Source organism: Perissodus microlepis, chromosome 16, assembly GCF_051167445.1.
Source record: "Perissodus microlepis isolate ML-2025 ecotype Zambia chromosome 16, ASM5116744v1, whole genome shotgun sequence".
Taxonomy (NCBI): Eukaryota; Metazoa; Chordata; class Actinopteri; order Cichliformes; family Cichlidae; genus Perissodus; species Perissodus microlepis.
The window spans coordinates 30,079,829-30,093,308 of NC_140476.1; the positions used below are offsets into that span (position 1 = coordinate 30,079,829).

Sequence of the window (13,480 nt, forward strand, 5' to 3'; positions counted from 1 at the left end):
TCAAAACGAAGACGGAAGTGAGGTGGAGCGAACATCCCGTTTCAGTACGACACTTCCTGGTGTGGCCCATGTTCCTTTCCTGACAGCCGCCGTCGTTCAGGAGCGGAGACCGTTGATAGTTGCAGTTATGTCGGCAGCTGCTTCGGGGACCAGCAAGGCGGCCCACGGCGATGTGGCTGCGAAGAGAAAGAAGGGACCCGGTGCCCTGGCCACGGCATATCTCGTCATTTACAACGTTGTTATGACAGCGGGGTACGTAGCGTGTTTCCTCGTGCTAATGCTGCTGGGTGGTGGATGATAGAAATGTCTCTGGTGGTGCTGATGGGCTGTGCTAAATAATGGGCGAAGGAGTTCCCCATTGTAGTGTTACAGCGTTAATATTCTTCCAGTTTTTTTGCAGTTATTAATGTCAGAAACATGCCTAAGCGCGCTAAGGAGAAGCACAACTTTGGACGTTGTTCCTCCTGCATCCAACGGCTTACAAAGATTAACATCAGAGGAGCAACAGACAGCCACCTGGCGTGGACATTAATTGTGACTGACGGGACGCTACTCCATACAGTACAGGAATATTATGACAGATATTCATTGTGTGCGGTTTTTTTTAGTTGTTTTATGTCAGAAAGTGCGGATTCACGCATTGGACATGCTGTTTTGTTGGATTACTGAGATTGATTTTTGTTTATTTAGCACCCGCTCAAATGAATGAGAGAGAATTATGAAAATGAAAGAAAGATTATCGTAAATGTTACCAAAACCACATGTGATAGTTTATAATATTAAAATGAAGCAGTCTTTTTAAAGACTGAAAAGACAATTCGGTGATTTAAATTAGATTTTTTTTAAACCTACAAATGAGTTGTTGTTGTTGTTTTTTAAAGTGTATGTTTGGAGAAAGAATACGATTGTGATGGAGGTTGTTGTTTTGCATTTTCAATAATGCAAACATATTTTCTTAGCTTTTCAAATGGTAGTTATCTTGAACCGTGTACACAGTAATCCTTTTGCAGATTTTATTGCTCTGATTTTCAGACTGTTGCACAATTGAATGGTGACTTGTTTGCTGACTGTTCCAACCAGTTAGGCCACATTTACCCTCCTCAGTATTGACGGCCTGTACAGTGCTTGCTTTGTGCTGAGCACTTAGGGTGTTTTTTCGCAGGCACGGTTTTGCATATTCAGCCACAGCCGCTAAGCAGACCTGCTCAGTTTCTGCCTAACTGGCCCCAGAGTTGATATCAAATGCAGCCAAGACGGAGATTAAGAGTCATTAAAACCAGAGTGTGAAATGAAACTTTCTCTGAATTAATCTTAACTACATTATTTTTATTTAGTTCGTGTCTGACATTTCCAGCTCAGGGATCAATCCTTGAAATGAGGAAAAATATATACAAAGAATGGTAGCACAAGGTGGTCCAGCACCACCACTAAGCACCCACTACACCCAGTAATAAGACCTCTTAAATATTTTTTTTCTTTAACTTGTTACCTGTGTGTGTGTTGTGTTTGTCTGTGTGCACATGTTTGCCAAAAGATGCAAAAATCGCAGCTGTTTTAATGGCCGCTTTTGACTGTATATCACATAAACTACGGACAAGCTGTAGAAATAAGATGTTTATTTTTACAGCAAGATCATCTGGTAGGCCTTGTTTTTCATTTATGAAGTGACCGCATTGCATTTTCCTCTACTGTTTAGGTGGCTGGTCATAGCTGTGGGTTTGGTTCGAGCTTACCTGGCCAGAGGAAGCTACCATGGGCTGTATTACTCCATAGAGAAACCTCTGAAGTTCTTTCAGACTGGAGCTGTTCTCGAGGTGAGATAACCACTAAAGGTGTGGCATAACTGATAAAAACTGAGCATGCAGCAGGTGTATGGTCTGTTGAATATGTGGTATTATTTCAGAGGTCACTACTATTGCTCATATCAGCACACACTATCAGTTTTGTATGTAGAGACTAATAATGAGAAAAAATCATTTTATTAATCCAGCATTAGCCTTTTGACACATATAGGGCAAACTAATAATGGACAGTGTCTAACAGTGTCTTTGAGTTTGGTATGCCCTGATAACTGATAACTTAACATGCCTCTCCGTACCATGCTGAAGCCACACAGTTAATGACTTAAGGATTTTAGTTTCTATTTTAAGTATTTTAAAATCCTAAAATTATAGTTTGGTGCAAACTACAAATGAATATCATTTTCTGATGTTTTTCAACACTAGGTTAAAAAATGTATGTAGACATTCTTTTAGCCTTACATGTGTTTAGAGTAGTCATGCTAACACACATACTGACCCAGATGTGTGTAGTGAGTGTTAGAGGTGTTGCAGTGATGCTGTCCATACGCACTGTATACTTAAAGTCAATATATTCCATTCATCAAATGACACATGCACTGACCGACCTCAGCTTAGTTAGGCGATCAAAAATAGGACCAATGATTTTTGACTTGGTTCAGTGACTCTCAGCATTTTGTTTCGATAGAATATATAATGTATTATAATGTATTAACGGGGTAGGTATTTGGAACATTTTTTATAGGAAATCTTCGAGTTCTTCTGCGTATAAACTGGACCAACAGTAGCTAGAGTTAAAAATGTGTCCGTGTACTTTATTCCAGAGACAGACTGAGTCATTTTCTATGATCATTTTTCTCTTTTACAGATACTGCACTGTGCTGTAGGTGAGTTTCTCCTCAGACTGCACCCTCCCTCACTTACACTTGCTTCGTGTCACCAGTGAAGCACAGATTAGATTTAGATCCATCCATTGAGTCATCCTTTTAGATAAAGCTTCCTCACCAGGTACCCAGGACTAAAGTTTTATATATCTTCAAAGGGTAATGTGCAGAAATGCTTAAAAACAGCTGTTTAATTTGATTAAGCTTCTTTTTTTTAACAAGGAAGGGAAATTCTTGCAGGACCTTTGTTTGTGAGGCAGTGTTAACCTAATGTGTTTTTTTTTTTTTTGATGGTGGGAAAAGCCCGAGTTCCTGGAGAAAACCCACACAAGCACAGGGAGAGAACACTGTCTGCACACAGAAGAACCTCCCAGGCGTTTGTCCTTACCACTGAGCCACACGCTGCCCACTGAAACACAGTTATAAATACAGAAGCAAATACAGTGGCTTGCAAAAGTATTCGGGCCCCTTGAACTTTTCCACATATTTCCTCTTCCATATTGTAAGCTAGGTACCCGTGTCAGAAATGGAGTACATTGATTGATTGATTTTTATAAATTTGATCATGCCTTAAACACATGGCACATAAATATGTGTATTCAGTGTTTAATATGGTGTAAGTATTTTAGGCAGCTCTCTGATTTTATCCCCAAAAGAGGGAACATCCTCTGGGAGACTGTTTGGTGTGCTTCCCATTAGACCAGTTCCAGATAGTCCAGATACAGCGAGCATTAAAACTCTTCTGGTGACTCAAATTTACTTCACTTTTTCTCAGTATGACCTTCAGTTACCTCTGCTACAGGGTGAAATATGTTAAAGATACTGGAAAAATCGAGTATCAGATGTTTGTTGTTTACATTCCAAACAGAATATGAAGTAACCTTGATGGCTGTTTAGTTAATGACACATTTGGGTGGTTTTAAATTTGTAGATGGCTCGTTTCTTTTCTAAACCAGTGCTATTTATTCCAGAGGTTTGAAAAATGTAGTTTAATTTGTGAAATCTTTGACCTTCACAACCAAGTTAACTCATCTTTACTGGAACACAGACACCCAGTTGCACCTTGTTGTTTGATCCTCAAACACGTCAGTTATCATAAAGTCATTTTTTTACTGGGCAACACATGTTTGCAGATCTCATATTGACAAATCGGATAACAAAGCTTGATATCTCAGTTTACAGTTTTGACAGAAGACATAATTATGAGTCGTGAAATCGCATTTGTAGATGTAAGTCAGATGTAAATATGTACTGACAAACAAAACCTTTTCACATCTGAAGTGTGTACAAAAAAAGAGGGCAGAGAAGCTGTTTGCTTACGTGGCGTTAATGTGATGAGGAGAGTGGCTGTGGCCCGGTTGGCCACGGTTGTAATGCACAAACCTTTCTCTCTGTTATCTGGGATTTGAAGCTAAAGCTAACTGACCTTTCATACTGTAAACAGGCTACCCAAGGCTGCTGTCCACATACACACACACACTGCATCATCATTTATAACTGTCCTATATGTGGATATGTTACTCACAAAGTCTCTCATCAGCATCTTTCTCAAATGTACTACTTTAAAAATTACATTATTATGATTATTATAATTAGCAATTTTAAATTTTAGTGAAAAGCTACATTTAAACTTAGAATGGAAGCTTAGTCCCACCATAACAACATATGACCCTTGAGGTTCCTGGGAACTCCCACAAAGGTGGTTAGACATTGTGGCAAGTGTTTACATGTCTGTCTGTCACTCTGTGGACACATTTTGTTAGTGTGGTAAAGTCATAACTGTGCAAGGTACCGCCACAAAGCTTTGCAGATGTATAGCTGAGGCCAAAATGAAGGTGGGCTCAAATATAGTTGTGCTCTGATCTATGATTGCAGGGGCAAATATTGATATAAAGGAGCACAGATGTTAATAAATGGTTCATTGTTTGGTATGAACCTTTGTTTGTGTTACACATTTGTAACTAAGTTGTTTTTTCAAAAATGAAAGTATACAAAAATATAATAAAAGTGCTTAATATTTCCTTCCATAGCAGTTTAAGCCCTTAAATGCTACATACTGCTAGTAAAAAACAAAACAAAACTATACATCAGGACAGGTGTAACACATTTAATATTCAGAATTAAACTGAATTAACTATTGAAAACAACATATTCTTTCTTCGTCTTTTTTTGTCATCACTTAGGACAGATTCATCTATTTTCTTTCTTTCTTTCGATCAAAATTTACTGGAATTGTCACTGGGCAAACAGAGCTCTTGGTGGCTGCCATGCATTTGACCTGTACAGAGGAGCAGCTAAAACATGTGAAGTGTGAGTTAACACAGTGTACATGCAGAGCGTCTGCAGGCTTTCAAGGTTAATCTGTCTATAGCTGATGGACGGCAGCTGGTGCATTGCAGAAATGTTCCGCACTTTACAATTATTGTTCTGAAAGTGACTGTGTAGACATGAATAGATTTTCTGTATAGCTGAAAGGGTGTACCAAAGAGAGGACAGTTTTAGTCAGCTGTACTAAAACCAGTAGTCTTGCATGCTTATATGTTCAGTGTTTGTGTGTTGCCTCATCTCCCAGGAATCGTACCATCCTCTGTGGTCCTGACTGGATTCCAGGTCATGTCCCGGGTCTTCCTCACGTGGGCTGTCACGCACAGTGTCAGAGAGGTACAGCGAGTTTCTTTCCTTTTGCTACTTGTGTAAACTGAACTTGAATTACACCGTCCTTCTACGTCATTTCATTCACTTAAATTCAAAATTGACCAGCTGATCTACTGTTTGCCCTGTTTGTAGCTTGAAGAGGAGTAAACGAGTAAGTAACATTACAGTTTTGCTGTAAGGTTGCAGGAATGAATCGACAGCATCTGTCTAATCTCTGATGGGTTTTATTTCCTGTTTGTCTGAATGATGCTGCACTGACATTTCTCTCAAACTGTTCTCTCTTCCCCTTTACGTGAATGCATTTCTAGGGTGTATTTAGAAGAGTGAATTAATGCATAGTGCGCTTGTCTCTTTAACATAAAATGTACGTTGTTTTTAAAATAATATTTAAGGATAGTGAATGTTGGCCTGCAGTGTGATCTGAGCATCTGAAACAAACAGCATGGTTCTGTGAGGGGGGGAAAGTCAAGTTTGGCCTACAGCAGAGTAACTACTGTAACATGATGCAAGGCCGTCTGTTCGCCTGTTCTCCCTCCATCATCCTTCTTTTTCTGTGTGTGCGCAGGTTCAAAGTGAGGACAGTGTACTGCTGTTTGTCACAGCCTGGACTGTCACAGAGATCATCCGCTACTCCTTCTACACCTTCAGCCTGCTCAATCACCTGCCATACCTCATCAAATGGGCTAGGTAAGAAATAATTGAAGAGTATTTTCATCCAATGAAGGATTGAAAGTGCTAAAAGTAAGAATAAAAGATGAAATAATAAACAACAACCTGAACTAAAGTAATAAAAAAGGCATTAATAATTTCTTTAAATTCTTAATATTTAATCTGCTTCCTGTGTTTAAATATATTTTCATCATCATCTTAAGAATTACATGATTAATGGTTTTTTAAAAAATATATTTATTTATGTTTTGCTTTGCATATTTTATCTCATTTTTCTTAACTTATTTTTCTTTGTTTGCTTATGTTTATTCATGATTTTTTTTTTTGCATATTATCAAAATGATAATATGCAAATTCAGATTTATTGAATTGCATTGTGGCTCAACCTTTTACCTATTAGTTGATCGATGCAAAGATAAACAGAAATGGCTGACTGGAGACAGGTCCTTAGAGAACAAAGATACCAAGCTGCTAATAATGCTTTCAGTCAGGACAAATTTCAATCTGTTAATAATTACATAAAAATGCAATAAAAATAGACTCCTTGGGTGTTCCACTGTTAGTTCTCAGCCTGTTTTCCAAACAAAATAATAAATGTAATTAATGTAATTAAAGGAAAATAATTGATTAATGTTTTTGTTTACTTGACCTCTTTTCAAACCTAATTCAATCCTTTATGAATGAAAATCTTAAGGTCGTATTACGTGAAAAGAGGACGCTAAAGCAGTAAGGAGTCACTGTTCATCGCATTACGTCAAACACTGCCAAATTATTTCGTCGATGTCATCCAACATGCAGAAAAGCTTGTGCTTCAACAATTAAAACACAAGCCTCTCTCTGTCTGCATCTACAACCAAGGCAACAGTTGTTAAGAGCCTCCCTCCCCGAGGTCTTTGTTGCTAGGAAGCAAATGGGACCATTGCTATATTGGTGTTCAACTCTGAGTTTGACGTGAGCCCTGAGAGACAGAAATTGGTTGTGCATTTGTGGAAAATTCATTGTAGGATCACGGAAGACAGTCGCTGGGTTTGGAGTGCAAGTTATAGAAGAGACAGATGAAGAGTTTTCTCTCTGTAGAAGACAACATCTTCATTGTGCACGTGTCATATTTAATTGCAAACTTTTGCTTCTTTCTGTTTAAAACGTGTGATTGCTTAACACTTCAATGATTTAGGATCTTTTTGAGTTGCATTTATTGCACCTGCTGTTGCTTTATGTTTGTGTCACAGTATATATTTAAATCATGTCAATGATTTCTGCGTGATTTCAGATTTAATACTCTAAATGCTGCTTTGCATTATTACTCTTAATGTTTTCTATCACCTCAAATCATTCCCTAGTGTTTTAGGGAATAATTTACTACGATACTGCTTCCTGTTACTAAAACGGCAAATAAACAATAAAGTGATAAGGCTAATTGTTTCTTTCCCTTCTTCCCCTCTCATTAATAAACCTCTGTACTGTAGGTACACCTTCTTCATCGTGTTGTATCCCATGGGAGTGACTGGGGAACTGCTGACTATTTATGCAGCGCTGCCATACGTGCAGAAGACAGGCCTGTACTCTGTTACCTTACCCAACAAGTACAACTTCTCTTTCGACTACTACACCTTCCTCATCCTCATCATGATTTCCTACATTCCCCGTAAGTCAAAGGCGAGACTTTCCATTCTGCCTTGTGTAGTGCACAAGCAGCAAGGTTTGTTTACTGCATGAGGGTTTGGGGCGAAATAGCCCATTGTTCATTTGCAGGTTTTTTTTGCATCAGAAACTGATCAATAAATGCCATTTTTAGACATTTAGTTTTGAAAAATATTTGCAGACTCCTAATCAAACATGCAGAGCTCCCTGTGGGAGGATTCACAGTCACATCTTCAGATGGCTTTTTGCATGTTGCAAAGCATTTCTCACTCTCATAACTTCATTTAGAGGCTTTTACTTTTTCACTTAGGAGATATAGTACTAAAGTGCTAAATTAAAAAAGTCTTCCCTTTTCCTTTGAACAGGGAAGGCAGTTTTGCCCTTAAAACACTAGAAATCTGCTTATGTATGCGAATTGCATTTAATTGCATTACTGTTGGTTGGTGACTGCTATGAGCTGAGTGCTGCTTGTTTGTGGCCACCCTAATATTTACACATTTCACAACAGAGAGCCTGTAAAACTGAGAAAAGAACTAAACATGGCATGAAAAGTTAGGAAATGTGTGTTTGGTTGGATATTTCTTTGTTGCAATAATACTTCTTGGCAATAAATCTGATGTTGCCATGTTTAAGTTGAAGGTTTCGGGGCTGCAGCTACCAGATAGGATGTTGATGAGTGAGAAGTGATGGACTTATGTTATCAACCTTGTCAACAACAGTGAAAGGGATTTTGGTCCTAGTTGTCTCTGACAGCCCAGTTATTTACGATCTCTATCTGAAGAAAATGTTTTTTGTATCCTAGCAACAATAAGTGCTGAGAGAAGGGTGCTGAAAATGAGGTCATGGCTGCTTTCAGCTGCCTGTGGACACAGACCCATAATGACATAAGCTATTACATAATTAGTGGGGTTTTTAAAAGAAAAAATAAACGTATATCAAAGGCATAATTACAATATTATGCACTCAGTGGTCACATTATTAGATATGCATGTGGAATCTATTGCAACTAGTTATAGTTTTCCCCTTTTTGTGGTATTCTAGGAAATGTGTAGATAGAAAGTTGGGTTCATATTTTTTTGTTGTTGTTTAGTGGTCTGTGTGTAATTTCTCAGTGGTGAACGTGTTCTCTTAAGCACTCAAACTCAACATCTGCACTTTGACTTAACTGTTACTTGAATAGGAGTTGGTGCACTGATCAGCATTTATTGGAGAATGTATTAATTTGTTCTTTCCCCCTGCCTCTCCCAGTCTTTCCCCAGCTCTACTTCCACATGATCCGGCAGAGGAAGAAGGTGCTGGGTCACATAGAGGACTACGGCAAAGTGGAGTGAGCCCAGCGGCATTCAGCAAGATTCAAACGAGGGGGGAGAAAATGAAAAAAGAAACCAAAACATCAAATAAACGAGGAACAAAATTACGCTTATTGGAAACCCGACCAGGTTTAAACTGCCAGAACTGACCTGGCAGACGGTCCAATTATCAAGTAACTTTCTTTAATACAGCCGTTGTTTTGGTTGTACACAAAGAACTGGTGTTATCTTTTTGTTTTGTTTTTTCTCTTTTATATTATTCATGAACAAACTTACAGAGCTACTTTTGTTTAGTCAGAGAGCTTGCAGCTGTGAAGGATCTGTATTTTGACTTGGGTACAGTTGAGCGGCTGTCTGAGCAGTGAGCAGAGCTCCATCACGTAAAGCTTGATTCGAATTATACAGTGATATAATTCATACCTCTCCCCGCTTCCCTTCCCCTCTTTTTAAATGAAACTTAAAAAAAAAAGTAGAGTAGATTTGTTGCCTCCCTACGACTCGTATTTTGGTTTCTTTTAAGACGCTTTGCTTTAGAAAGAACGATGTGAAGTCTAATACTGAAAATTGGTGTCTGTAGGTTTTGCAGGTACAGTGTTCGTTGCTGCAAACTGTGGTCCAGATGATTGTGTTCTGTCATTTATTTTATTTAAAAGTTTGATTACATTCCTAATTTAGTTCAATAAACCTTTCATTCCATGCTTGCATGCTTGGGTTTTCCTGTCCATTTTATTCCTCTCAGCCGTTGTTTGCTTGTTTGTGGTTGTGAAGTCTGCCTCAGCTTAGTTTATGTTTACTCTCTAAAAGCTTTAAAAGTTTCCTGGCTTTTCAAGTGATGACTGTGAGCCGTGTCCTTTTGATTTCTTCATTGTTTGATGTCCAGGTGGTTCAGACACTAATTCCTGTGACTAGACAAGTCCCGTTTTTGTTTTTTTTCCTGTGCACATCCATCATTTTTCTGCCTTTTGTTTCTTTAATCTGTTGGATGTTTATAGCATTGTTAGCTTCATTTAAATTATACTTTAAGCATCAAGATTAAAGCATTCCTGCTCCTTTAAGCTCCTAGTGTGTACCCCCACCTCTTACAAACACAGTCTGTGTGTCTTAAAGGGGATGTTTTAAAAAGAAAACACTTACAAAAGAAGTTATTTTGGCATAAGATACGGGACACTTAAGCAAAAAATAAAAAGAGCAGATAGCACAATCTGTAGTAGCAACAGTGTTTTGGGATGAAATAAGCTTTGATAATGTAAAACTGCATTGTAGCCTAAATATGTGTTGGAGTTTTCACTTTTATTTAAAAAAATCCAGATTGGGGTCTGTGTAGTTTGGTAAATACGCTTGGTGGTTATTATTTATATAGAGGATTGTAAACTAAAGTACTTTTCATATGTGACAGCTACATGGCATTACAGGAGTAATGATTTTCTCCTGTGGGGTTTTTTTTTTTTTTTTTTTTTGGACACAACGTTACATTTGAGCATTATAATCCTGAATGCTTGATATTTTCGTTGGACTCAGGTGGCACCGTAACACCAGGCTCGAGATTACCTTTGAGTTAAAACATAATGCTTGCAGTAACTGCCTTTAAGCACCTCATCAGCAAAGCAGTATCAGCAAAAAAGAAATAAGTATTTAAATAAAAACTTCTTTTTTGTCATATCTCTGGTGATAACTAGCCATGCACAGATTTGTTGGTTTCACAGTATCTGAGATTTCTGCCTCCATCACAGTGCATTAGAGGTACTTTGGATTTTTGTTGTGGTTCCCAGAGAAATGTCACAGAAGCAAAAAAAAAAAAAACAAGTTTCCAAGTTATTCTGAATCAGTAATTGCAGATAGGTTTTTAAATACACACAGAACCACCCATAGTGCAATGCAGCCCTTAATAAGTTACACGCATGTTTTATAATTCACAGGAAAAAATGCTCCCTTGGTCACACCATGTGGTTTTTGATTTACTGCCCTGATTACTTTTGGAAGTCTGTAGTTAAAATAAAACTTGAGGCTGAAATCTCAGAAACAACTATCTCTTAATTTGAAGGGATTTGTGTACATCATGCTCCGTTATGCTGTTTCTTCTAAAAGTCAGTGTCACGGATTACAAACAACACAAATTATGCTGCTAAAGTTCAGCTTGCTGTCACGATCCTAAACCACTCCTTTATCCTAGCAATGTAAGCACCGAGTGGCTGTAATGTCAAACCCAGCCTTTGTTCTCCTTTTATTCCCCACATTATTCTCCTGAAATGATAGAGCATGATCAGGAATATTTGTTGGAAATGTCTTGCAGAAGCACAAGTGCAGCTTGCTGTAAAACTGCATGAAAGAGGAGATCTGGCTGTCTGCAGGAATGATGATCTATGTTATTAATCTCAGTTTAGAAAAGAAAGAAAAGACACAATACAGAAGCATGGTGTGTTACTCCAGAATTGGTTTTCCTGAATAAAGTTTTGATACAAATGTTTTGCATGGGGCCAGCAGACTTTGTGCAGGTGTGAATAACAAGCATATATTTACAATAAAGCTACAATATGAGAATCATATTTGCTATTTTCGTGTATAAATGCATAAACATGACTAGCATGCACCTGTACACAAATAGCCCTAATGGACCATTGATGGTGCCTGTGAATTATAATGCCCTTCTCATAATTTTGGGGGGGAAATGGCTTGTTTTGTGTGTGCGTATGTGTGTGTTCGCGCGCCTTAATGTACCAGTGACTCACTCATACACTATGTAGGCGGGAACATTGTCTGTTGTATAATATAGCAGCATTGGACGGCTTTACCAGCTAAATACAAGCCAAAACCAAGTAGCCCATTAGCCTGACGCTGTAATGAAAATGGACGGGGTGCATGAAGCTGGGCAGGATAAGCACTTCTCAGCGTGACTGCCTTTCTCATTTGCGCTGCTGCTAACATATCATGCCTTTGGACGTGACGTCTGTGGTGCAAATACTTTGCAGGCTTGGGCCCAATCAAAGTGAACTGAAAAGTAAGCCTGCTGACACTGTGCACCACTGTCAGTGTGATCGAATGATACATTACATGCAAATATAAAGATGTGCTGTACACAAATAAAAAGCTATATTTATATGACGAGTAAGTGAGTGCAGAGTAAACAGGGGCATTTGTATTATTAAGAATGAAACTACAGACAGCTTAAAATAAAAGAAAGTTGTTGTTTTTTTAAATATAACACATGGACAAAATTTGCAAAATGCTCTCATACTGGATAAATGTTATAATGACCTGTGGGTCTGTCTGTAGGAGGCACGTCTGCTATAGACTCGTTCAGTAACTAAACAGGAAGATTTTACAAAGATCGAACAATATCGAACCATAGTGGCAGCAATATTCTGTTAAGTTATGAAGAGCTGAAACCTAGAGCCCCAACTTTGTTGTTGTTGTTTGTTTTTTAGTAAATTTCAGACTTTCCTAGTGAAATGCAAAATCTCTCAAACCTTACAGCCCCAGCTGGTAGTGTAAGATATCTGTTAAAAGCAAACAGAAAAAAACTGGTATTTCTATATATACAGTCAGGGTAAAAACAAAAGTACAAACTCCACATAAGGGCAAAATAGTCCTTACGAGATCTAAAAAAAATAAGTAAATACAACCTCACATGACATTTTACACCATGTGATTATTTCTTTCTTTTACAAAAAGCCAGGTTACAGAAGCAGTGTGTGAAAACCAAAGTAAACTTTTAAAGCTTCAGCAGGAATTAAGAGGTAAGTAGCAGGTACTGCTAAGCAAATGCACTTAATTAACAGATCATAATTTCACAGTTTGCAGCTCTGAAGCATTCAGGTGTGTGCCAACACAATGTCAGTTTGTGAAATGCTGTGCAACCTTCAGAGGGCTGTGAATAAACGAATGCCTGCAGATTTCAATGCACTGAAGCGACATTGTAAAAAGAGAGAGGGCCAAAATTCCTCCGCAATCATGTGAGAGACTAATAAAGCCATACAGGAAACCAATCATTCAACTTGGTGATGCTTAAAGTGTTGTACAAGGTGTTGATGGGGAGCAGTTAGTTTTTTCCACACAAAGCTTCTGCTTGGCTTAGTTTCTGTTAAATAACTAATGACATAATGTACAGTGTTGGGAAGGTTACTTTTAAAATGTATTCCATTACAGATTACAGAATACATGCCCCAAAATGTATTCTGTAACATATTCCGTTACGTTACTCAATGAGAGTAACGTATTCTGAATACTTTGGATTACTTAATATATTATCATGCTTTTTACACCTACATGAATGTACTATTGCTGTGATTTATTACTGTTACTGAAGGTCCGCGGCTCCGAACTGTAGTAAAGGGACCTCTGACTAATACGTCGGGTTCCGTGTCGGGCTCGTAGCCGAAAAATAGCTTTACTTTGTTGTGTGGGTCAACTTTGCTTGCGAGAGACAGAGAGAGGCGTTGAAAGGCTGCTGCAACGGAACTTATTGTTTCGGAGGAAAACACGAACACAGCGTACAGTCGAGTCTTAATAGCTTACTTACAACTGG

The 13,480-nt window shown here is 38.2% G+C and overlaps 1 protein-coding gene across 1 annotated transcript; it reads left to right on the top strand.

Annotated features, from left to right (window-relative positions):
• Window positions 1–44: 44 nt before the first annotated feature.
• Window positions 45–11,501, top strand: hacd2 (3-hydroxyacyl-CoA dehydratase 2). The gene is made up of 7 exons (XM_084908155.1): window positions 45–252; window positions 1,697–1,814; window positions 2,668–2,686; window positions 5,256–5,344; window positions 5,904–6,025; window positions 7,474–7,652; window positions 8,897–11,501. Exons 1-7 carry the CDS (start codon window positions 128–130, stop codon window positions 8,977–8,979), a joined length of 735 nt encoding a protein of 244 aa, XP_084764281.1. The 5' UTR covers window positions 45–127; the 3' UTR covers window positions 8,980–11,501.
• The last annotated feature ends 1,979 nt before the right edge of the window (window positions 11,502–13,480 follow it).

Coding starts and splice junctions, on each gene's coding strand:
- hacd2 (XM_084908155.1), top strand. CDS start 128: ATGTCGGCAGCTGCTTCGGGGACCAGCAAGGCGGCCCACGGCGATGTG. Junction 253..1,696: donor AACGTTGTTATGACAGCGGG/GTACGTAGCGTG, acceptor TCTACTGTTTAG/GTGGCTGGTCATAGCTGTGG. Junction 5,345..5,903: donor TCACGCACAGTGTCAGAGAG/GTACAGCGAGTT, acceptor GTGTGTGCGCAG/GTTCAAAGTGAGGACAGTGT.